The sequence below is a fragment of the Clupea harengus genome, chromosome 11 (genome assembly GCF_900700415.2).
Source record: "Clupea harengus chromosome 11, Ch_v2.0.2, whole genome shotgun sequence".
NCBI lineage: Eukaryota > Metazoa > Chordata > Actinopteri > Clupeiformes > Clupeidae > Clupea > Clupea harengus.
In genome coordinates, this window is record NC_045162.1 from 12911374 (window position 1) to 12936913 (window position 25540).

General features: G+C 43.7%; 3 protein-coding genes across 4 annotated transcripts; all 3 read left to right on the forward strand.

The window, feature by feature from the left end:
• Window positions 1–212: 212 nt before the first annotated feature.
• On the forward strand, window positions 213–2937 carry cnr2 (cannabinoid receptor 2). Its single transcript, XM_031576149.2, has one exon. It carries the CDS (start codon window positions 369–371, stop codon window positions 1545–1547), a length of 1179 nt encoding a protein of 392 aa, XP_031432009.2. The 5' UTR covers window positions 213–368; the 3' UTR covers window positions 1548–2937.
• A 1030-nt stretch (window positions 2938–3967) lies between these two features.
• Window positions 3968–14332, forward strand: akirin1 (akirin 1). Its single transcript, XM_031575958.2, has 5 exons — window positions 3968–4355; window positions 11610–11756; window positions 12797–12931; window positions 13475–13546; window positions 13798–14332. The coding sequence occupies exons 1-5, from the start codon at window positions 4151–4153 to the stop codon at window positions 13806–13808; spliced, it is 570 nt and encodes a 189-aa protein (XP_031431818.1). The 5' UTR covers window positions 3968–4150; the 3' UTR covers window positions 13809–14332.
• Window positions 14333–19222: 4890 nt separating this feature from the next.
• Window positions 19223–25529, forward strand: rhbdl2 (rhomboid, veinlet-like 2 (Drosophila)). 2 transcript variants are annotated; one of them, XM_031576980.2, is made up of 7 exons: window positions 19223–20627; window positions 21129–21360; window positions 22298–22446; window positions 23427–23539; window positions 23854–23954; window positions 24415–24475; window positions 24641–25529. In XM_031576980.2, the coding sequence occupies exons 2-7, from the start codon at window positions 21133–21135 to the stop codon at window positions 24784–24786; spliced, it is 798 nt and encodes a 265-aa protein (XP_031432840.1). In that variant the 5' UTR covers window positions 19223–20627; window positions 21129–21132; the 3' UTR covers window positions 24787–25529. The 2 variants fall into 2 exon arrangements, with proteins under 2 accessions (XP_031432840.1, XP_031432841.1); XM_031576981.2 differs by lacking the exon at window positions 24641–25529 and adding an exon at window positions 24569–24594 and having other exon boundaries at window positions 19227–20627.
• The last annotated feature ends 11 nt before the right edge of the window (window positions 25530–25540 follow it).

Here is a 25540-nt window from a genome sequence, read left to right on the forward strand (position 1 = left end):
GGAAAAAAACACATGTAAATGCATCAAAAGGCCAATGCTGAGAAGTACTGCATCATTCATTCGTGCATAAACCCAGATGCAATTCGTGCAAATACCACAGAAACATGACAATAGAAAATGAAAAAAAGATGTGTATCAATATAAGAATGCTGAGTTTAATTAGCATTTTTAGCAAGTAACCTTAGCATACACATAAGGTGTAGCAGGGCAGATTTTTTTCTTTAAAATAACTTTTGAAAACCTGATTTATTATGAGATACTGATAGAAACCCCTAAAACATCCAGATCCAATTTTTTATTTTTTTTGGTCAGTCAAGTTTTGCACACTTTCACCACTTGGAAATGAATATAAGGCAGACGTTTTTCCTATGTCTTGTGAAAAATGTAATTTATTATTTGACATGTATCATCCTTCTTTTCATTCACACATTGCTTCAGCAAATGAGTCATTTGGAGGATTGGACAGATATCATGTGCTCACGGAGCCAGAGCGGAAGGCCATAGGCTCTATCTGTCTACTGGCCGGTCCCATCACCCTCCTGGAGAATGTCCTGGTGCTGGGCGTGATCTCCTCCAGTGCCATGCTGCGCCAGCGGCCTTCCTACCTGTTCATCGCCAGCCTAGCACTGGCTGATGCCTTAGCCAGCTGCTTCTTCACCACCAGCTTCCTCGATTTCCACCTCTTCCAGCGACGCGATGGTCCGGCCGCGTACCTTTTCAAGCTCGGGGGAGTCACCATGTCCTTCACAGGCTCGGTGGGCAGCCTGCTTCTCACAGCGCTGGACCGCTACCTCTGCATCTCCCAGGTGTCCAACTACAAGGTGCTGATGACGCGCCAACGAGCCTTGCTGGGGATGCTGTCTCTCTGGACTGTGACCACCATCATCTCCTTCTTACCTCTGATGGGCTGGAGGTGCCCGACTGAGCGAAGCTCTCCCTGCTCGCACCTCTTCCCCTACGTGGACCACCGCTACATGGCCTGCTGGGTAAGCTTCATCCTGGTGGTGCTCCTGCTCATCGTGGTGTCTTACGCTCTCATTCTGTGGAAGGCCCACCAGCATGAGGCATCGGTCAATCGATCGCAGGGGCCGTCGGTGACACAGCGCATGCGGATGGACATCCACCTTGCACGGACGCTGAGTCTCATCCTGGTGATCATGGTGGGCTGCTGGCTACCAGCGCTTTCCTTCATGCTCACTGATGTATCTGTGAGTCTCAGCCATGACCAGCAGAGGGCCTTCGCTTTCTGCAGCACTCTCTGCCTGGTCAACTCTTCCGTCAACCCCCTGTTGTATGCGCTGCGATGCAGGGAGTTGAGAGCAGTGCTGTGTCGAATGTTGGGGCGGCTCTGTGTGTCCTGGGGCTCTGGGAATGGTTCAGGTGGTCAGTGCAAGGGAGAGAGGAGCAGCTATAGCTTAGCTGTCGACAACGAGGAAAGAACCTCCAGGGATGCTGGGGCGACCTTACAGTCCGTGTGTGAAGGGATGGACCAGACACAGCACAACAACACAACTGAACAATTGGGGAGTCAATGTGACAGACATTGAGAGATTTTCTAAATGCTTTTGATGTGTGTGTATGTGTGTGTGTGTGTGTGTGTGTGTTTATTTGTGTGTGTCATTTGTTTTAAGTAACATGAAAGACATATTATTGTGGATTAAATATTGAAGTGAAGTATTACAATGGCATTCCACTTCACAAACTGAGTTATACATGAATTTCTCACATCCAAACTGTTTTGCTAACTTTTACAAGATTAGTACATATAGGATTGCACCTATTAAGTTGTAAAATTGTGGCAGTACACAGGATGGCCTCTGTAGAGGGCTGTTAGGTAAAGGTTATTGCTATGTGTCAAATTATACAATGTTCTAATTAAATAATTTAGTTTATTAACTGATTTAATGCAGGAAATGGTGTGGTGGACACACTGGTACACCATACCTCTCACAAGCCATTCACCACCATGTTTAACACATGTGCAGTCACACATCAACGTCAGGCTTACAGTACTACTACAGCAATCTTAAATCACTGATTTGTTGTTGATAAGTGCCCATTATTATTATCCCATGCCTTGGCACTATGACATTTCATTCAAATTCATGTCTTTCATTTTTTGCATTAATGTTATCAAGGAATTCCACACAGGCTATTGTAGATTCTACATATGACAAAAACAACTGTGTGTATTTTTAGATTTCAGTGTGTGTTTAAAATGTGCAGATATAGCTTAATTCCCATGCAGAAGAGACAAGTTTTCATTTGGGGCTTGGCGTTAGGGTTTCATTTGATTTAGAGGGAAAACCACATTCCTCTCTGACCTATGACACTGCTTTCAGACCACAAAGCCACAAACTGACCTTTGCCCTTCTGGGTTGTGGGTCACATTGTGTGTGTGCATCTCTTTGTTTGTGTGACAGAGAGAAATCCTATTTTTTTTTGGTTGTTTGCTCTGTAAGGCTTTAACAGCAATGATTTTCTGTATACAGATATTTTTTATGATACACAGACATGACTACACAGAACCATTTGATGCAAAAAAGGTAGACTATAACGTCCAACAAGCAGACCCTCGCACAGCAGTTGGGTTAACCTATTTAGTTAACCTATAGGATTCTACAGATAATTACATCACAAGTAAAGAAAATTGACTCATGGACAGTCTGGTTTGATGTTTGTGTCTGTGAAAACAAACAAATAGGGCTGTAAGTCACAGTTGTCACGGTTTATGCTGTATGTATTGCTCTAATGACAAGACATGACAAAAAACCCTAGTAAGTTTGACATGCCAGGAAGTGCATGTAACCAAACAAAGCACTGTATTTAAAATGAAAACCAGTAAGTCATATTATTTTTTTCATTTTCAAAGTATTATTGTCAACTTGGTGGTTTAGTTAGTAATATTTCATAAGCAGTTTAAAAAAATTAAATAAATAAAAAAAACACTTGTTGAGGCTGACCTGAATCTGTGCTCTTTAATAAAAGTTACATAGCCTACAACTACTGGTCCAGATATGTTTTCACTTCCAACTTGTTTTACAGATCCTATGATGGCAATTGGCTCCTTATGGGAACTATACTTGTAACAAATAATGGTTACAGATACTACATTGTGACCAAACGTTTGCATATTTGTATCAAAAACTTTTCTGCACACCTTTGTCAGAAATTCACCTTTGACCCCTGAGTTCTGTCACAATGGCCATGACAATGTTGTGGATACACATCACAATGGTAAGTGGTTCCACAAAATAGTTCAGTACGAAAAAGGACAGCGAAAATATCATTTTGTCATATTAAAAAAGGCGTGTTACCTCATACAATCATCAATTGAAACATTACAAATGGCTAGAGACCATGGAGGGTCAGAGCGAATCGGAAGGTAAATGTTCAACAATCTGATGTAAAATGTTGAAATGTTGAATGGCTGAAAGTAAAAATGAATTGCATGATTGATTGCCTGATAACGTTACATTATCGTAAAAAAAAGAGATACATTTTGATAACAAACAACAAAAACAGACCAACTCTCCTGTGTCTGAGCCCGTTTGTAATACACACAAAATAATGATGAAAATGCCGCTTTAAGAATAATGAACAAAAAATGTGAGCTTTAAATCTTTACAACTAACGCTAGCGAGCTAGCTAGTTCATTGATCTCATTTGAGTAAATACAACAACCAGCTAACTTGTTAGATACTAGTTTGAGTTAGCAGGATTTAAAACATTCTGTTTAACTGATGGGGGACATTGAAGTACTAAAGAATTACAAGATTGAAGTTTTGTCACGTACTTGTTTCTATCAACTAATTCTACGTCCATATAATTATTTGTGAAAATAATCAAGTCGTACTGAGTAATTATACCCATGAATGACTTGTGCGGTTAAATATATTTATATTATTTTCCCCTGTTTAGTATAATGGTACAATCCCCCATTGTGACGTTGGGATTTTGATAGAAGCTTTGGCAGTTGGCAAACCAACCCGGCGTCAAGGGTGGCTGTTGTGTGAGAAAAGGGAGAGCCTGCAACAGACGTCGCGACATTTTGGACTAGCAACTAAATATTTCACCTCCTGGACATTCTTTGTACATAACTGGATATCTTTACAAGTTCATTTTCGCTCTAACTTCATTTTTAGCAAACATGGCGTGTGGAGCAACGTTAAAACGTTCCATGGAGTTTGAGGCCCTGCTTAGTCCTCAGTCCCCTAAGCGAAGAAGGTGCAGTCCATTACCGGGGACCACTGGAACTCCGTCTCCTCAAAGATGCAATCTTCGCCCACCAACAGACAGTCCTTCGCTTTCTATGTCACCTCAGTCAATGGGAGGAGAACAGAGGCTTACTCCTGGTAAGATTTTTAATAGATTTTTGAATCAGGACTGGGACATTAGCTGAGTAGGTTTGGGGGAGGGGGTTCGGGTGGAGTGGAGCTAACGCTAGCTTCAGCTAACTTGAGCACGAGCAGAAGGAAGTAGGGGGTCGGCCGCTAATGTAGACCAGTTGGTCAACCTGAACAAGACGGTCTTTTCATTGTAACGTAGTAAAAGCATACTAAAATAAAGTTTCCCTTTGAAATAACTTGCAGTTAATCGCATGAGTTCGTACGGCAGCTCAGCGAGCGACAGCTACGTTAGCCAACGTTACACGAATAACAACGTCAATTGTTTAACCACTGGTGTTTGGATACGGGTGCTCTTATTTGTGCATTATCTCATATCTGTTGAAGTTAGTCTAGCGAGCGAGCTAACGTTAATGCTACCTACAGTTAGCTTTGTGTGTTCTTCTCTTTCCGACGGTTATATTAACATGAACTTGCATTTAGCGTACTGTCTAACGTTAGCAAACCCACATTGGATCAATTCATTATTAACACTAGCTAATAGACTCGGTTTCGCATTTTAAGTCAAGGCTGGATTAACGTTAGCCGCTTTGATTTCGACAGGTTGAAGTTGCTATCTGGCCAGCTAGGTAGCGTTAACTTGTGACAATAACGTTACGCGCAATATGCCGAAAACGCTCAGAAGAATTTATTTAGTCATCATTGCTGTATCATTACTGGACAACACGAGCAATTTAGCAGCTGGATTACTCTGCAAACCATCGTACCTTGTTTATGGAAAGATAACATTGTGTCATGTGGATTGGTATAGCTAGGTACGTTGGTTAGCCAGCTAACGCTTCAGCCGCCATTTAGCTAGAGAAAGCAGGGTTAACAAGGCAGGCTTGGGGGTGAGATCTGGTAAACGGTTTATTCCTGGGACATCTAGCGGACATTGGTTTTATTAGTCTAGTGTGAGTTGAGCTGAGCTATTGTCTATGATCTAGTGACGTTTAACCGACCTAGTACCTAGCTAACATTAGTTTTATCACTACACGTTAACCACTGTGTCTGCTTAATCGATGGGGGTTGGGTGCAGACTCCTCCTCATGCCGGCGTGTGTCGCATTTTAAATTCTACTCTTTGAACCATATTGCATGCCTGTGGAATGGCTAGTTTTTGGTTTATCTCTCCTGAATTGTCAAGAAAAAAGCAATGATTGCATGTTTTTGTACGTTTGCCAGCTCCATCTGCCTCAACTAAGTGCACTTGAAATTCTCATCGTCTTAGCTAGTGCTATTTAGCTTGTCCAGCTAGCTTCCCTTGGCTAGACACTTTGGTACTTGCCTGGTGACGATGATCGTTTCACTTTGTACTTTTGTCGAGATTATATACGGTGGAAAATGGCATATGTGAAATTATGGCAATATTTAACCAATTCGCTGCCAACGAACGTTGGTAAGTTAACATACGCTAGCCGAGGGCTTGCTCATCCATTCAGTCATCCTTCGATTAGTGATCATACAAAAACGTGGGTTTGCTAACGTCACTGAATGTATACCAAGTGAGTCAATCTGCATTATCCTGGTCAGATTAAATTAATTACCTGAACAGTGTACCACATTCAGTTACTTTTGGTAGGTAACAGTCATTGACCAAGCAGAATGAAAACACGACAACCTTTTATTCCCCCCTCCCGTGTTGCGTTGGTATTGTCTGGTGTGGGAACGGACTGGGTTTTTTTGTACCTTCTCGATTTCCCCTGCCTAGAAAGGCATTGTTACGTGCCTTTTCTATTCGTGCTGCTGTAGCCCACCCATTTGAAAAGCTTCCCTCTGTAGGATTTGAATGGGTTTGGTGTGGAGCACGGCCACCAGAGATAATTACCTGGCTATCTCATGTGATCCAGCGAAGCGCATTATGTGCCGCTCCTAGGGAGGTTGAGCTATTTGATGGCAACTAATCCGTGCTCTACATGAATCCTAATTACAATTTACCCTCGCTCAAGAATCCTGCAACCTATGAGGAAAGAGGTGGACAGGTTAAAATGGAAGATTTAAGCTCTTCTAAAACTCTAGCCCGTTGGTGCCACATTTTATAAGTTGATAATCCTTTCTGTTCTCCATGCCTCAAAATGCCAGCTCTGGAGTGTTCTTTCCTTTTGCGTCCCCCTTTCACTGCCCTTCTTTTGCTGCTTTGTCCTGAGCTGTGTGTCTGCGTCACCCCTGCTCCCTGTTTTGGCATGTGTGGAATTTCAATGACTCAAAGAAATCTTATAAGTGAGTGACCATCTTTTTTTTGTGTGTGGACGAGGCCACCGGTAGTACAATCGGCCTTTTGTTTTAGCAGTTCACCCATCCTCGTCATCTCCCTGGCGAGTGTATTAAATATGGGCTCCTCCTCTGACGGGCAACCCCCTCCCACTCCCCAGATCACATTTTACTGGATTGTTCTATCGTCTGCTTGCTTCTCCTTTTTACTCCTGTGTGACACTTCCCATTTATTCATTTTATGTTTGCCAACTAAAGTGCATTACTCAGCATTGCTGATCCTGGATTTGTGTTCCCTTTTTGTCTGCTTACCTAGTTGTCCACCTTAGGGGTGGTAAGTGATTGTCCACCCCCTTGGGTTTCTCTGGAACATTTGAGACTCCTAGCTCATATCTTCTATGTGCTGTGCCAAGAAGTGTTGCCACATCTCAGAACCAACAAGCACAAGAATTGCAAAGTCCCTGTCTCCGTTTTGGAGTTGTGGGTAGAGGATGAGTCTTTTGAATTGAGCTTGGCTCTGTGATGGGCTTCCATCCAAGACTGCCAGCCGTAGGGCACTTACTGTGTGGTAACGGCAAATGTTTACTAAGAACGAAAGAAAAATGAGACATAGTTCTGGTGTTTCTGTTGGCACAGGCTTGATCGCCCCTCCCTGTCTTGTGAGAGAGAAGACATGAGTAGGTTTATGGTATTTGGGATATTGCTGTATAACAAAGGCTGTGATTTTGAATTACAGATGTATGTGATGCCAGGATGGCAATCTCAGAGGTTTAGACATCATTTTGTGATGGGCATTGTGATTGGAACCAGAGATGCAGTGATCTTTTGATGTGTGGTGTCACACATGCAGAAAAGTGGCCTTAAGGGGGTAATATGCTCCTGCGAACACGGTTATGTTTACGTCCGCTAGGTATGGATGATGCAATTTGTCACCAGGATGGTCCACACAGCACCAAAATGTTGTGTCCGTGCAGACCAGGCACGTTGATGGCGCATGTGCATGCAAGTTTTAAAGCACTGGCTCAGGAATAAAACAAAATCCATTTATGCTATTTATTAATTTAGCAGAGGCTTTCACCCAAAGCCACTTACAGTACAGATGCACATTTTCATTAGTATGTTTGTTCCCTAGGAACAAAAACTACCAGAGACCCGCTGGTTTACATGTGCAGCCACTATGCACGAACGCAGACATTTTGGACTACACATAAGCCCTTAGCTGCTACAACAGGAGGCAGAGGGAAGAGCTGTGAAGGAAGGCTGTCCTTGCCAGTTTTTTTTTTTTTTTTTGTCTCTGATGAAAAGGTTGTAATCCACCTTCCAAGCGTTCACTCTTAAGATTTGGCTAATCTCAACCACTACGCTGTCCAGTGGCAGACACTTCATCATGCATTCTCTCGGCAATAATTCCTCAGTGGTTTTGGCCAAGCTTGGTCGTCGACGTGCTCTCTGCCGCTTAAACCAAAACTGTGGTGGGATGGAGGCAGTTTGTGTCCCATAGAGGACTGCAGTGTTTCTGCAAGTTCCCTCCAACCCACAAGATGTGGCCAGCCCCCCCAAAAATAAATCTCCCAGTGTTTGGTGGATTGCATGAGTGGCGTGTGTTGTATCCGTCCCTCGCTAGTGGTCAGTGAGGTGATGGAGAAATGGACTCAGTAACTGACACTATCATTAGTCTCCAAGGCGGACTGGCTCCAGTCTTCCTGCTGCGGCATGACTGGACTCCGTAATGCAGACTCGTCTCATTCACCCAGCCCAGGCTAACGTTGCCAGAGCTGCCTTGCAGCTCACATGTCGGTCACACCTAGTCTCCATCCCACGCCTCCTCACGCCCGCGGCAGTTGCTCAATCTCATTTAAACACCTCCCCCATCCCCTCCCGGTCCATTTTTCTTCCTGCTGGGGAGCAGTTTTTTTGCCTGGGGGTCTTGTGTTGCGGACTCTCAGCAGTATCCAGGGAAAGCGACACTCGTTATTTTCTCAACCACCTAAGCCTGTGATGCATGCGTGTGCCTGTTCTTGGCAGCATGTCTTTTAAGAACAGTCAAGTAAAAGCAGGCAGGGGAATACTGTTTTGGAGCACTCGCTTCTCTTGTGCCGTAGCGGTGTCAACACTCGGACCTGGGATTACTTCCTTTTTATGCTTATCTTTCTGCTCTGTAGCAGCTTCCTGTGTGACTTGTGTGTCGTTTTTTTGTCCGTCCCTATTCATCTGAGCTGTAGATGCCGTGTAGTTATGTCTTTTGCAGAGCTTTGAGCGCTCGCCATTTTTCTCTTTGTAAAGTTTGTCAGTGCCGCTTGTGAGGAATTCGTTGCTCGGTGTGGAGTTCTGTTGTTCAAGCGTCAAGCATGGCAGGTTTGCATAGGCATCAGCCCTTTTTAGGCACAGCTTGATAAATGGGGCCTCAGTACGTTTTCACTGTCAATTCAGTCCGCTACAGTTTCGTGTTGATACAAGATCTCCTGAATTGCTTTTTTTTGTTGTTTAAAGTCATTCATATCCTGAATGGCTTCACAACCAGAGTGCTGACAACGGCAACATGCCACACAAAGCCAACAGCCCTGGGACGCCTTTTGTGTTCTTTAATTCTCAAGTCATGTCCCGTCTCTCTGCAGCTCTTGAGGCTCATCCCAGCTCACTTCCCTTTTGGCCTCCGCCTTCTGTCCCTCTCTGCTCCTCTGTCTGAGCTGCTGGTCTGATTCACTCTTTGGGAACCAATGTGGTGAAAATCCTGGTTATTTCCTGTGTTTTACGTGAGTGTGTGTGAACTTGGCTTGACCCACCGGGCGACGGGCTTCCTGTGAGCTTAGGACCCCTAACTCCCACCCCCATACATCGGCACTGGAGGGTGAAATGAGTCAGGCGCTATGTTTGTGCCATCCCCCCACCCCTTCAAACCAAATCAGTTGCCTTTGGTGTGTGTGTGTGTGTGTGTGTGTGTGTGTGTGTGGGGGGGGGGGGGGGGGTTAAAGTGTGTTTTTGTTTCATTCTCTCTGCTTCCTTTCATATCTTCATCTGTCTGCTTATTGGGTTGGTCTCGTCTCTAGGCCTGTCCGATCCTGAACTTTCCTCCTTCCCATCTCTGTCCACCTTCAGCAAATATCTGTGATTGATCGCCTGGTCTTGCCACCGCAAGGTCACTGTTGCTAGGCGACACCCCCGGATTGGGCTCCAGTCACTTGGCATGGGTGGGGTGAGGTGGTGGGGGTGTTGGCAGCAGAGGAGGACTTGTCATTCAAGTAGCCCTCGCCAAGTCTGTACATCCCTGAGGCACACAGCTATGCTGCCTGTCTTGAAATTTTGGTATGCTAGATATGCACCATGAATGTGTACAGTATCTAGACCTAGTTCAGGGATGACTCAGGCCTTTGTTACTATTTGGATGCATTCAGAACTAGGCCTTTCGTCATCCAGTATGAAATAAGTTTCCCTGAATCTGTAAATGCTTGGCAGAATTGACTTTCTCTTTCTTTCCATGCCGCTGTTTTGAAATGGTAGTCAACCGATTCGTAAGCAGTGTCCTGGCTGCAGATTAGGCTCAGACCATTATGGTCTTAAGAAGAGCACTGTGTGTAGTGCAGGTTGGGGACAAGGCTGTGGACAGACCCCAAGTGCTCTGACTGCATGAGGGTTGTGTCCAGTAAACAAAGATGCCCCATCAGACCCCAGCTGCTCTGTAGATGCATTCAGCCAGCTGTCATTAAAGGCCTCCTTCAGTCATGTAACTGCACTTACTGAGTAATATGACATCTGAGGCCCATCAGGTGCCTCCCCACCCCATGCACATTTCCTGCTAGTCACCCACCATCAGTGACGTGTGGAGTGGGGCCTCCCTCCTGAGCGCTCCCACCCAAGATAAATGTGCCCTGGCCCCCTTCAGATAGAGGGGGCTGTGGGGAGCTTGGCGCTCCGGCTCTGGGATAAGATTCCAACCCCCACCCCTCTCTCTCTCTCTCTCTCAGCACAGGTCCCTAAACCCTAGCTTCATTCTGGTGACCTACTTTTAGTTTTTAACCTTCCCCTCTGTAAGTCTTAACAAGATATCTCCAAAGCCATTGATTTAGGGGCTAGAGTTATCCCTGAAAAAACATAACATGTTTGTTTTCAAGGAGGTGGAAAAATGGAAAAAGAAAGAACAAAGTGTGTTGAATCAAAAGGGGGGGGTGATACTGAGGACTGGCTGGCTGTGGTCACAGCTGTGTGTGTGAGCACAGCTGTTTCGATGCATCTCTATCTCGCTTTGTTTCTCTCTCTCTCTCTCTCTCCCTCTCCCCCCCCACACACACACTTCCTTAGCCCTCTTCACCCCCCCCTTTTGTGCCCAAACACTAGATTCATTAAGAATGAATTGAGATATTGAGGCGGATGCTACAGGCCTCGTTGCCCAAACAACAGAGGGTGAAAGGCTGGATGGGTTGCCGTGCTTTCTCTGATGTAGTTCTCTTGCATCCAGCTTAAGACCCAACAACAGTACGACCCTCAGCCATTAGCACACCCTTCACATAGCCCTGTACCTCTACTGGAACTGTGTATGAATGTCTAACTTGAACTGCATGGAATCTGTGCACCATAAATAATGTAAATCATTGGAATGAGTGACTGGCACAACAGTGTTCCCTTATTATGTGGCTTGTACCTAGGTGGTGGGCTGATGGGGTATTTAAATGTGCTGTGTTGAGCCAACGCGTTTGTTGGCTGAAAGGTTACTGTGTCACCGTAGGCATTGCTAGTAAAGGAAGTGGAAAGCAGTGTGCACTTTTTGCTTCGCCCTCCTCAGTCACAACATCTCAGCTGAAGACAGGAAGTGCCTTGTTTCTCTGTCTTAGTCCTAATTTGCGTTCTGTCGTGGCTCAGTGACTGTGTGGTACAATGGAATTGTTCTCCAAATGCGGCATGCCATTTTGCCTTTCCCAATCTACTAATTAATTAAATATTAGGTGTTTTCCCCCACCAATCTTCTTTGTTGTTTTCTCGCCCATCTCATGTCTTCCTTTGTCTCCTTTGCCCCTAACAGAGCAGATCTTCCAGAACATTCGGCAGGAGTATAGCCGCTACCAGAGGCGACGGCAGTTGGAGGGTGCCTTCAACCAAAGCGAAGCCTGCAGCTCCAGTGAAGGCCAGAGCCCCAACCCTGCGCTCATGTCTCCCAGCTCCCCCCCTGGTCAGTCAGTGGGCCTGGCTCAATCTCCTCCTGTTGATCTGTGTCTACCGGTCTACCTTTTTCTACATCTCCATAATCTAGATTTTTTTTTTTCTGCACAAGTGTAATGACTGGATTCACTGTGTGTGTGTGTGTGTGTGTGTGTGTCCGTGGAGTTACTGTTGTGCGCTTTAATAAATCATGTTGATGTAAAAGCTCTGGAAAAGCACAAATATAGTAGAGCTTCAGGTGAAACCGGACATTTCAGATGGACAGTGTGTGTGTGTGAAGGCTCTCTTAAACTGAGTGTGTACATCTCTGTCCCCCTTCGGCCACTCTTGTCTTAATCCACCAGTCTTTGTCAGTTTGCCATCTATACTGTAATCTCCCTAAGTCAGAGTGATCTGATTATGTACAGATGTAGGCCTTGTGGTTTAATCATCTGCATTTAAGACCCCATCCCACCCCCTGAAAAAGAGATCCCTCCTAAGAGACCACTAGTCCTCTTCCTATATCCGGTGTGAGCAACTCTTGCTTGTGACTGTGTTATAAATTAATTTATTTTCCCACACAGTCCCTCTCGAACACACACACACACACACATTCCCGTCCGGAGCGCGCCCAGTGTGCACTTGAAGGTCCTCCGCTCCTTTGCCTGTAAATAGTGCTGGGAGGCTGCAGCTGTTTGTACTGAGCTGTGAGTGTTTGTGGCGAGGCATCTTAGAGGGGCAGATTCATGACTGGAATCTGACCTGCCTCACTGCAGCGGAATAGCTGAGCCGAGCTGAGCTGCTGCAGCGCCTCGAGATGACAAAAAGCAGGCAATAAATCGCGTCTTGGTCTACACCTATTTATGGCAAGGACGCTGTGGACCGAACGACCCCGCTCCGAGTCTGTATATGTGTGTATAGGCGCGTAATGTTGGCGACACAGGCTTACTTGATTTGGAAGTCGCTCTGGCCAAAAGAGTCTGCCAATACCCTAACTATAAGAAGTGTGTGTTTGTGTGTGTGTAGGGTGCTCATAACGTTGGAACTCAGTGTGTCCGTTTATGTTTGTAGGTGCCTCGTCTGTGAAGAAGGATCAGCCATCATTCACGCTGCGACAGGTTGGCTATCTGTGTGAGCGCATACTAAAAGACCACGAGGAGAAGATCCGCGAAGAGTACGAAAAGATTCTCAACACAAAACTCGCAGGTGGGTAGCGGCTAAAGGCCACTTCTAGGCTGGGAACACTCACACGCACAGGTTTTCAGTTATAATTGAATTTTTCGAAGGTCTCAAAGATTTTTAAGGTCAGTCCTTAAGGCAAACACTTTGAAGTTATTTTCTCCGAAGTACTTGAAACGGTCATTGTGTGCGCTGTGTAATGGAGAGTTTATGGTGTCTGTCATGTTATGCAGGTAGAATGGCAGACATTTCCTCTTCTGCTAGATGGCTTTTGCAGCCTCAGGAAATGGGCTGGTGCAATGTCATGTTACAGCCAGTAGATGGCCCCCTTCTCCCTGTGTTGTCTCACACTTGTGTTAGTTATATGTAATACTAGAGCATTGGCCCTGTTATCACCTTCACCACTAACATATAGCCCTCCTCTAGGGAGAATAAGGGGAGCTTAGTTGAGCTGATAGATGTAGACACCTGTGTCTGTTGAAATGTTGTCTTCTCATAGTTTGTGTGTTTGTCTTCACTGAAGTAGCTTTTAACACTATTTTTTTCTATTTATTTTTTATTCCACTACAGAACAATATGAATCCTTTGTGAAATTCACGCAAGACCAGATCATGCGAAAGTACGGCGCCCGACCCGCCAGCTGTGAGTAGACATGAGAACACACTTTAAAATGGCCGTCAGTCCTGCCCATATACCAATACGAAACATTACCCCAGCTGTGAAGACAATGAATGTGCAGGGACTTCAAATAAGTTAATAGTAGTGTTTTGTAATGACTGATTTGTGTAGAATTTCAGTACACGACAGTGATCTACCTTCATATAGTTGGATATTTTCATTAATTTATTTTCAAGTGTTCTGTGGTTAATGTTTTTATGTGTTGTCTTTCGTAGATGTCTCTTGAAGAATCTCATCTGGTACCAGTCTGCCCTTGGATAACACAGTGGCTGTTATACCAGCTGCTTCTACCCCTTTTATTTTAATTTTAATTTCAATCTACTTGGGTGCCATCGTTAATCTAAACCTTTTTTTTTTTTCTTTTTTTTTTATCCCCAGAGGACTTTTGTCAGAACTGTTGGCCTGACAAAAACCCCTTTGAAAGTTAAAGAAATGTAAAGTTTCCTTTTTTTGATAGTCTCTCACTCACTTTCTCTCTCTTTCTCTCCTCTCTCTACCTCTCTTTACCAAACCCAAAGTGAATCAGATCTGTGTCTGTCCCCTCTGGCGCGCTGTAGAAACGCTTGGCCGATGTGGTGGTTCTGTATACCAACCACTGACTTGCAGCAGCTGCTTTAACCAAACCCTGCCTCTCTCTCTCTCTGCCCCCCTCCATCTTTTTTTCACAAGTCTTTACCTGATGATGTGGATTTATCTTTTTTGTTCTTGTTTTTTTTTCTCCTTTTTGACAAATAAAGTTTCTGCAGTTTATTTCTGTGTCGTGCATTTGTTTTTTGACTTTCTGTTTATTGAGCAAAGGTAAATACAATGTAGAAAGTTACAGGCTACTCTCTGGCAAACCTGGACATTTTCAACACCATCAAAACCAAAATCATATAACACTATTAATCAAGAGTTTTAGCTTGCCATTTAAACTGCTACTTATTTTACTGCTGCAGCTACAGTTACTCTTCAGCTGCAAGTGTGTGTGATTTGTTTAGCAGTCATTCATGAAATGATCAGGTAATTAAAGTTTCTTCAGTTTATTTCAGTTGTGTTGTGCATTTGTGTATAAACTGTTCTTGGTCACTGAAAGCGGGTAAAGCACCACAATCACATACCAGTCACATACAGTTCAAGGCTATGGAAGCTAGTAAACAGACAAAAAAGCTTTAAAATATATGCTTCTATATAATACTAGTGTGATGTGATTTGATAAGCGTTAGTGGTTATTATGGCACCGGAACTAGTTTCTGCAAAGCGGTCTGCTTCCATGCATAAAGAGAGTAAGGCAATGTTAAGACTACTTAGGCATTTCACCATAGGAGGGAACTTAGTTTTATTGAAGTTGCATGTACGTGAAAGTGAAACTTATACTACAAACAGACACTAGATGGCAGTGTAGCACATTCTCTGGACCAATGTCAAATTACTAGCCTATATTACAACACTCCCACTTAATTTTACAATTGTATTAAGTCTTTTATGCTAACATATATCACTCAGACATGAACTTAAGGCAATATTCAACTTCACAAATAATGTCAAGATAAACCCTTAACACACACACTAGCAAGTATCTTGTTATTCCTTAACTGTAAAATTAACCTTGCTATTCAGAACACAATTCAACAGCATTGAACAGTACGCCTTTTAAACTGAATTAAGTAGGACAAAGTCCGATCTCTCTTCTGAGATATTCACACTTCTGTCTAGGTACGGGCTTTGTCAGAATATCAGCCTTCATCATCTGTTTAAGCTGTATTTGGACAGTATTTAAGCTGTATTTGTCCATTCTGCACACATTCACGAATGTAATGGTAACGAATGTCTATATGCTTGGTTCTTGAGTGATCGACTGGATTCTTCGCTATTGCGATGGCTCCTTGGTTGTCCTCATGGATCACAGTTGGTGTAGTGTCCATTCCGAGATCACTCAGAAGTCGTTGAAGCCAGGTACATTCTTGAGCTGCCTGGCTGAGTGCGACGTACTCTGCCTCAGCAGATGAGAGTGCAACTGTTGACTGCTTTTTACTGAGCCAACTCACTGCTCCTCCACCCAGCAGAAAAACATTGCCTGTTGTTGAGTGACGATCATCTTGATCTCCTGCCCAGTCAGCATCTGAGAATCCAATCAACGCTCCAGATTCTGATCTTTCATACTTGAGAACAAGATTCAATGTCCCTTTCAGGTATCGAAGAATTCAAGTCAAGTGTGCTGCATTTGGATCTGCATTGAACTTTGATACAGCACTCACTGCTTGTGCTATGTCTGGCCTTGTAGCCATTGCAGCATACAGCAGACTTCCTACCATGGACTGGTAAGTGCTTGGGTTCACAGGCTTACTTACGCCATCAATTTTTTTCAGCTTGACGTTTGCGTCAGCTGGAGTTGCAACGGGATTGGCATTGTCCATTTTATACTTTTGAAGTATTGCTTCAATGTAATGCTTCTGATGAAGAAACACACAATTCTTCTCATGATCTTGGACAACAGAGATGCCCAGGATGTAGGACAGTTCTCCCATGTCTTTCATCTTGTAACGCTTCTTCAGTGCAACTTTCAGTTCATTCATGCTTTCTTTTGACTCAGTAATCAGAATCAGATCATCTACATACACAGCTAGTATCTCTAACTCCTGTTGAGATCTCACAAAAACACAGGGATCTGATGTACTCTGTTTGAAGCCTAGGTCTTTCATGAATTCTGTGAAAGTCTTGTTCCAGCAACGAGGAGATTGCTTCAGTCCATATATGGACTTCTTGAGCTTGCACACTAGATGTTCCTGCCCTGCTTTGACGTAGCCCTCCGGTTGCTCCATGTAACTTTCCTCTTCTAGATGTCCATTCAGGAATGCAGTTACTACATCCATCTGGTGTACGTGTAGATTATTCTGGACAGCAAAGGCAAGTAAGGTACGAATTGAGCTGAAACGTACCACAGGTGAGAAGGTTTCATCATAGTCAGCACCATACTTCTGTGAGTAACCCTTGGCAACGAGTCTGCATTTGTATCTTTCCACTCGTCCATCACTATGATGCTTTACTTTGAACACCCATCTTGATCCTATGGCCTTTCTATCTCTTGGCAAGTCAACTAAATCCCAAGTTTCATTTTCCAGCAGCGACTCATATTCCAGGTCAGCCGCTTCCTGCCATTCCTTTGCATTTGATGTCATTAATGCCTCTTTGAGTGTGATTGGTTCTGTGACATGACAAACATTGGCATAATGATCAACAGTCACAACATCAGCATACTCATCATATCCGTATCTTGTTGGAGCTTTTCTGATTCTGCTACTCTCTCTCATAGCTTCACTGACAGTAGCCTCGTCAGCTGGTGCTCCCGTCTCTTCCGGTGTCATGATCGTCTCATTGTCTGAACAAGAAATGTCCACTTCCTGTTTCCAGTTGAAGTCTGATTCGTTAAAGACAACATCTCGACGAATTAGAATTCTCCTTTTGTCTTCGTCCCACAGACGATAGCCTTTGGCATTGTTTGCATATCCAACAAAACGAAGTTTCACAGCTTTCTTGTCCAGTTTTCTTCTCTCTATTTCTGGTACATGTGCATAAGCAACACAGCCAAACACTCTCATGTGACTCAGATCTGGCTTTTTGCCACACCATCTTTGATAGGGCGTACCTTCCTTCAGAACAGATGTAGGTAGCCTGTTCTGTATGTAAGCTGCAGTTGCCACAGCTTCCGCCCAGTAGATCTTTGGCAATTTAGCATGAGCTAACATACTTCTGGCTGCTTCGACTAGTGTCCTATTTTTTCTTTCTGCAACACCATTTTGCTGTGGTGCATATGGTACAGTCATTTCATGGTGAATACCTTGATCCTTCAAGTATCCCTGAAATTCTCTGGATGTGTATTCTCCTCCATTGTCTGTTCTCAATCTAATGAGGTTTCTGCCACACTCATTGGTGAATGTTTTCTCAAACTCCTTGAATTTGCTAAGCACCTCACTCTTTTGTTTCATGAAGTATACTTTGCAGCATCTTGAGTAGTCATCAATGAAAGATACAAAGTATTTCGATCCACTTACAGATTCAGTCTGCATGGGACCACAGACATCACTATGAACTAGCTGTAGCTTGTGCTTGGTACGAATTTCTCCCACTGGTTTGTATGGCTTTCGAGACAGTTTACCTTCAACACATGCTTCACAGAAGGGTAATTCTTTCTCTGCACAAAAGTCCACACCTTTCGTCAGTTTTTTCAGTTCTTTCAATTTGGTCGTGTGACCCAGTCTCTGATGCCATAGACTGGCAGCTACTGATGCACTTGATGCACCGTGACAGACAGATGAGCTTCCTTCGACATCCAGCTGATAAATCCCATCAGCTCTTTGTGTCCCCATTCCACAAAGATCTCCATCTTTTCCACGTATGTAGCAACGAGACTTATTGAACTTCACTGTATTTCCTTTTCTGACAGCAGCTCCCACTGAGAAAAGATTTCCAGACAACTTGGGAACATACAGCACATCATACATGTTGACAGTTTTTATATCGCTGATTTTGAATGTCATTCTCAATTTTACGTTTCCAAGTCCTAGGGCGTCAACCACCCTGCCATCACCAAGTTTGACTGACTGTGGTTTTGGAAATTCCTGGTAATCTTGTAGAATCTCTCTGTGACATGTCATGTGCTTTGATGCACCAGAGTCTATCAACCACTCAACCTGTTGTGGTATCTCATTCTGATTTTTCTCTTTAGCAACAAAGGCACTCTCAGACGAATTATCTGCATCTTCACACACCATGCTTTTGGCCTTGTGGGTTTTATTTGTCTTTTTCCAACTTTTACAGTTCCGTTTCAGGTGACCTTCCTTTCCGCAATTGTAGCATCGATATGAGCTATATTTGTCTGCTCCCACTGCCTTGGGATTAGCCTGCATTTCTCCATATACTTGTGTTGACATGGCTGATGCACCTCCTGATGCACTAGCACTAGCACCACCATCATTAGCATGCCCACGCTTTTGCTCTTCATTTATCAGTGCTTGCTGTACAAACTGCAGTGTTACATTGTCCATTTTTGTCTCTAGTGCAGTGACAATTGTTGCATAGCTTGGTGGCAGGCTACCTAGCAGTGTTACAATCTGATCTTCCTCGGCAATCTGAGTACCTATTGCTCCTAGCTTATCAGTCAGTTCCTTCATTCGTTTCAAATGTTCAGTAATATTTTCTCCATCTTTCATTTCACATCTGAAATATTTCTTCTTAAGGAACAACTTATTAGCAAGAGTGTCTCTTTCAAAGTGTCCTCTTAGCGTGTCCCACGCTTCTTTTGGAGTCTGACAGCTTGTTATTAGGTACAATTGGGGTGTACTTACATTCAGCACTAGCACAGAAAATGCCCTCTCTTTCCGTTTTTGGAATTCTGCTCGAGTCTGTGCGTTAGCATCTGCTGCTACGGTATCCGTCTCCATGACCATGCTCCATAGCCCTTTCGCCTTCAGAAAGTGTTCAATCTGAAATTTCCACGTTGCCCAGTTCTCTGGTCCGCTCAGCTTCTCAATAAACAGCTTATCTTCCATTGTGAATCCCACAACACTGTTTATGCCACACAAATTCCATGTAAAACAGCCTTTTTAGCGACACTCTGGCCCATAACCTATTGAAGTTGCATGTGTTTAATTGCATGTACGTGAAAGTGAAACTTATACTACAAACAGACACTAGATGGCAGTGTAGCACATTCTCTGGACCAATGTCAAATTACTAGCCTATATTACAACAAGTTTCACTTCAGGGTTGGCCATCCTTTTGTTTAGTTCTACTCCCAAATGGGCCTGGCCGTTCCCATAAAGGTCCTGGAAGTGCTTCGTTAAATGTGGTATGCCTGCCCGTATTTAACATTACAATTACTGTCCGCGATTCTGTTTCGGTTTCGCAAAAGGCTGTTGATATTTGAGCTCAACCAGCCAATCAAATTACAACCCTTCCTTCCGTGCTCCTGAAGCACGTGCTTTGAATGGCTGCGATTCTTTATGGCTCGGTCCAGTCACTATGTTTCCCATGTACGTAGGCAATACTGTGTACAGACACCGACGTTTTTTTTGGCCGTGAACGCTGAACGGACAGCTAGAGGAGCATTCAAAAGTGAATGGGATTAGTCACGGACACTCGATTTAACGTGTGGTGAATTGATTAAATGACGAAATGGTGCCATCTGCTGGTAAAAAAAAAAAATGCCAAAATGTTAGAAGAATGATGACATTTTACTTCAACCAGATAACATGCGTGTTCGAATATTTTCTGTTTCCTATTTTACGGATCTTGTCCTTTATGTCAATTTTTTGTGAAAGGACATTTCTATCATGGTACTAGGTCTATATATTTTGTTTCGAGGGCGTGGTTATAGGGATTGTAGGATACACGATACATTTGGAACCATCCATTTCAGATTAAAAAAAACTAATTGCTTTTAGGCTAAACATTTTAACGACCAACCGTTACGCATCTTTAAAATCACACAATTAGGATATATAGACTAAAGCAGTTATGCTGTCATATATTCTCGACAGGATTTAGAAAACCGCAGATTGACATAATTATTTGTAATGACGTCAGCGAACTCAGGTGAGACAAGGTGCGGAAATACAGGTTTAGGATTAATGGCCGCCAAAGTTGTATACGTCGAGTGAAGACATACCAAGTGGTGTTTACAAATACAGCGAAGATTGTGCCATTTGCTTGTGTGTGGGATGCTTGGAGCATTTTTTTTTCTATGCAAAGGAAGGAAGCAGGAAAGCCAAGCGTGACCAGGGCTATATTTATCGTAGGTTATGTTACTGTCACGGCAGTTAACATAATTTTAAAATGAAGCTGCTACTTTCTGTCGCTTTACTGTAAATATTTTTTGAGAGCTATTGCCAGTTATTGGTTCATATGCTGATGTATAGTCCCGACATACGCATCAGAATCTTTGATAGATATTTTTTTCTGGGGTAATTGCGTCTGAGGTGGAAGTGAGCGTGAGCTAAAGTCTACATTTAAGATTTTCGTAGGTTATACTTGGCTGTACAAGAAAGGCAAAAAAGGAAAGATATTGGTGAGTAACTTTTTATTTTCTTTCTCGATCTCCATTGACGTCAAACGAGGGTAGCCTAAATAATTACGGTTATTGAAAAGACCGCCAATGTAGCTTAAGAGCAAGCAACCACTTGTGGAGTAGCCTATAGGCTTTAACTGTTTGAAAAGTTGTCACTGGAGTGAGTAGTGTGAGGGTATGGGTGTGTCATTAACGCTAAACAAGAAGTCAAGGCTTTTTTATCGCTAAAATCGTTGGCATCGCATCAGACGCATTCCACAGTGAATAGGTTTTTTTGACAGGAAATACCTAAATCTCTGAGGACATCTACATTTAGTATATCTTAGCCGCTCCTTAATGATTAACATCGTGAAGGCAAAACAGGGCTCTGGTCACAGCCTTCACTTTCCTTACTGCTGAATTGCAGTTGGAGGAGAAATTAAGCCATAGACGCATAGAAGCTTACCACAATTTCAACAGTCATCATGCTGACCTTTTCTACATAATCGTGACTATCCCCAGGGTCATGGAGGCTATTGAGATTGGAGAGCAAGACCCCTTTCCTGTGGAGAGAGAGGGAAGGGTCCGGAAGAAAGGTGAAGGTGCTGATGAGGTTGATGGCATTGGCTGCTGTGGAAAGTTCCAGACTTCTGTGTCTAGATGGATGCTTCCGGAAGACCTGCGCAGCACATATATGGAACGAACCAACTGCTGCCCCCCGCCTATCTTTATCATTACTATCAGCATCGTAGAGGTAGGGTCTCAGCTGGATCATGCCTTGTTCTCTTGTCAATCAGACCTGCTTTTTAGCTATGCCACTTCATGTTGTTATAAAGGAATAGGCTTGGTATTGATAGTGTGGCTCCTAACACCTACACTGTTTCTACGAGACTGGAATAGGAATCCCTCATCTGGCATTGGGATATGCATAGGTGATTAGTTTGAAAGGGAAAGACTGGGTATTGATAATGTGGATTCACCATCTCACCATTTTTTTTTTTTTTTACAAGATTTTCTTTTGTCAACAAGGCATCATAAACTCTGTCAAGTTACTTGTCAATACATACATTTCAGTAATGTTTTCAGGTTTTGTTCTGATTTAGTTAAGAATCAACACAGAGAAATGTCAGGGAGTGCCCCATGTCTTTTGAAAATGTTCCTTCCTGGTCCTCTGGTCACCGTTGCTTATACAAATCAACAAATCAATGATCGTTCTCGAAGTATGACGGAGGACTAGAGCACAGCATAGCATAACTGAGGAACCCTTTTCCTCAACATTCCACCTCACCCCCCTGCTGTGGGCCAGTTTTAGGTGGTACAGCGCTCCAGTCTCAATGCCCAGATTCAGCTCCGCAGAACTAGCCCTCCAGTAAAGGAAAGGGTGAAACACGTGCCATGAATATCCCATTTGTGTTTTCACCCTCCCCTCTGACCTTTCAATACACCGCAACTTGGCAGCCAGGAAGGAAAGCACTGCAAACACAGACCAAGCGTGTAGTATTTACTGAATTTTTGTCACTTTTTTTTTACTTGAGTAGTTTTCTGTGTCAATATTGGATTATAACCAGTATGTACTCAGCCCCGTTTATTTACAGTTAATCTCGCTGAATAAAACTCAGTGGGTTTTTGCAGTATGATGCCTGGGGCGTGAGAGTTACACACAGACTTCTGTTTCTGACCCCCCTCGTCAGCTGGCGGTGTTTATATACTACGCGGTGTGGAAGCCGCAGAAGCAGTGGGTGACCCTGGGCGATGGCATCTGGAACAGTCCGCTGACGTACAGGCCTGATCTGAGGGAACAGGCCTGGAGGTTTATCTCCTATATGTTTGTCCACGCAGGGTAAGTGAGTTAGTCTCCTGTATGTTACAGATCCTTAACAGGTCATGGTTTGTGTGTCTGGGGTTAGAGTAACAATAAGTGCCGTAACAACAATGATGTAGACATTAGGAGCAGTGAGGGGGGCCTCTGTTGTTGTCACATTGTGTTCTGTTGGACCAGATGTTGGTAAAATAGTGCCATAACTGTTGGACCAAAGTGCTCTTTGACTATTTTGCTATATTTTGGTCAAATAACACTTGCGTTTCACTAGTTTTAGATGAAGGAAAGCAGTCGAGCTACTGTTTAAATTAAATAAATAATTGCTTCTTAGATTGGACCATCAAAACTGCACTGAGACATTCAACGAAGCACGATGGCAGCCATTTTTAAACGGCTTGATGCACTAGTGTTGTTTCTGACTTTGGCATGAAAGCGACAATTACATGATTTAAAAGTGACTTCTCTTGTTTCTGTGAGTGGCAGTAGTTTCTACAGTCTATCCACATGTCTCAGACTGCCACCCAAGCTTCCATGCTGTGTTGATGAAGCCTGAGGTCCAGTGTTGTTTTGCCAAAACATTAGATAGCCTGAGGGACCTATACTTGTGTTAAAAGTTACTGCTAAATAAGGAACTGTAAGTAGCTTCTGAACTATGGGAAGCAGTACATAATACAAACTGGGCACAGGCCGCCCCCAGCCTCTGTGTTCTGTGCCTGGCCCCACTCGCTGGGGTGGAGCGCAGTGTGGTTTACCGTCTTTCTCCAGCAGCCCTTCTGCTTTCTCCATACAGTGCATGGAAATAACTTAAGAGGAGCATGGGCGTTAGTCATGTTTGCCCATGTCAGCGCTCCACCCCAGTGCTTCAGTTGAATAAATAGCCCTGGATGTTGAAACAGCTGATGTGACTCAAGAGTAGCAGAGGCTTTTGATCCTTTTCTCACCACCTGACCTGACCTGTCTCTCTCCCCCCCCTCCCCCCCCCCCCCCCCCCCCCCTAACAGCGTGCAGCACATCATGGGTAACCTGGTCATGCAGCTTCTACTGGGCATCCCCCTGGAGCTGGTGCACAAGGGCTTCGAGGTTGGCATGGTCTACCTGGCCGGAGTACTTGCAGGTGGGCCAAGTACTGTGCCACCTGTTCCTATAACCTGATAATCAGAGGCCTGGATCACTGAACACAGACACTGTGCTATCACAGCAGGACAGTTGAAAATGCTGAACTTAAGTTTGATTTGAAAGTTTTACCCTCTCACTCATCACCCTTGAGAGATGGTATGAGAGCAGTGCCAAAAAGATTAGATTCTGTGGCAGTGCTGCATTCCTGTGTGCTAAGTCTGTTTAGTGTAAAGTCTGCTTAATATTGTGGCTGTAAAGCACTGTGTAGAGGCGCAGATTGTTTCCCCAAACTGAAATGTGTTATTTTCTCAGGATCTCTGGCGAGCTCCATCTTTGACCCTCTCCATGCGCTAGTGGGGGCTTCGGGAGGGGTCTACGCCCTCATTGGGGGCTACTTCATGAACGCGGTGGTGGTGAGTGCCTTGTCATGTGATGTGTGATTATTTAACCAGGCTTTATGCTTTAGGTTTTATCTCCGTTTGAGGTTGAGTGTGGTTCAAATGGCTGAGACGGTATTTAGACATTTATGAAATAGCTTTGCATAACCCTGATGTAATACCCACTAAGGCGTTCTACAACCAGAACTTTGAATACTGGCTCTCTCCATTTTATCCACTATTCATTTTGTATGCATCATGTATACCTTCTACGCTTGGTTGGCGATGGTCACTTGTCTTTTGTCACTGTAAATCGACAACTGAAAAATTAACAGTAGCTGGTTGCTTCGTCTCTGTCCTGTAACTGTAGATTAATCGAGCTCTCAAACATTTGTAGAAATCTAAAAGTGTATTTAGTGTATTTAAAAGTCTGTATATAGTAGTTATCCATAGCAAATCGATTTAATGTAGCACTCTTGTTCTGTTTTTCTTTCAGAATTACAGAGAGATGATGCCTCTCTTAGGAATAGCCCGTATAACAGTAATCTTGCTCATTGGTATGTATGCAAAGCCCATCTGCCATCTATCTGATTGAAATCTCTTTCCTGGACTCCCCAAACCCATCTAAGGATATACTGTATGTGTTTCAGATCATTATTGAGGGATATGTACAGTTTGCCTTTGTTTGGCCATTGAAAGTTTCATGTTCTGTCCTTTGCCAGTGGGAACAGATATTGGCTTTGCGCTCTACAGAAGATTTCTGAGTGATGAAGCTGGTATGCAGGTAAAAAAAACACATACTCACACTACAAACATAGAAAGTGCCAAGGTGTGTGTGTGTGTGTGTGTGTGTGTGTGTTTTCCCTAAATGGAAGCCATTCTCCATGAAGCGTATAAGCTGAAACTTGGTCACTTAGTCACCCCTGTGAACCTGTCTGGTCTTGCTCCAACTTACAGAAACCTTACACCTAAAAGTGTTGTAATGTGGAGGCAGGGGGTAGCTATGGGCTGGTTTTACCATCCTGTATTACTGGTTTGACAGGTTAGGAGAAAGAGAGGGGCCGGCTGGAAAGAGGTCTAAACAAATTACTCAAGATCTCAAAGAGCCATCCCCACCACACACACACACACACACACAAAAGATAACACATGCAAGTATATTATAACATTTGCAAGGCATTTTGTAATTTTGTTGATTAGTAGCTTAAAAGACATAGTGAGCCACACAGTGTGAACACTGCAGTCTCTCACTTGCACCTCGCGCGAGAACTACATAATGCTTTATGGCTCCACCTCACACAACAACTACATCCCTCTGCTAGTTTTAAGAAGTAGCTAGCGATGTATTCCCTGTACGGACATCATGGCAAAGGTGACAAAGAAACTGAGGAAGATGTCAGAGGAAGCGAGGAAGAGAAAAAAAGAGAGTAACTGAGCAAGAGACCAAACAAGAGTCAGTCTCGGACTGGCTTTAACTTGTTGGCCAGAGCTAAAAGGATGCAAGTTGGATGCCAAGCTGGCCTTCTTTCTGTTGGACTATGTCTTGCTCTTTCTTGATGTTTGGCTGTGTTAGGAAAGTTGTCGACACCATAAATATCTCTGCCTATGTTATTTATGAAAGA

What these genes read in the sequence shown, in the direction of transcription:
- akirin1 (XM_031575958.2), top strand. Translation starts at nt 4,151, where the DNA reads ATGGCGTGTGGAGCAACGTTAAAACGTTCCATGGAGTTTGAGGCCCTG. An exon ending in GTCTCCCAGCTCCCCCCCTG is followed by an intron (nt 11,757 to 12,796) that starts GTCAGTCAGTGG and finishes TTATGTTTGTAG; the next exon opens with GTGCCTCGTCTGTGAAGAAG. An exon ending in TCTCAACACAAAACTCGCAG is followed by an intron (nt 12,932 to 13,474) that starts GTGGGTAGCGGC and finishes ATTCCACTACAG; the next exon opens with AACAATATGAATCCTTTGTG.
- rhbdl2 (XM_031576980.2), top strand. Translation starts at nt 21,133, where the DNA reads ATGGAGGCTATTGAGATTGGAGAGCAAGACCCCTTTCCTGTGGAGAGA. An exon ending in TTACTATCAGCATCGTAGAG is followed by an intron (nt 21,361 to 22,297) that starts GTAGGGTCTCAG and finishes CCCCCTCGTCAG; the next exon opens with CTGGCGGTGTTTATATACTA. An exon ending in CCTGGCCGGAGTACTTGCAG is followed by an intron (nt 23,540 to 23,853) that starts GTGGGCCAAGTA and finishes TTATTTTCTCAG; the next exon opens with GATCTCTGGCGAGCTCCATC.
- cnr2 (XM_031576149.2), top strand. Translation starts at nt 369, where the DNA reads ATGTCTTGTGAAAAATGTAATTTATTATTTGACATGTATCATCCTTCT.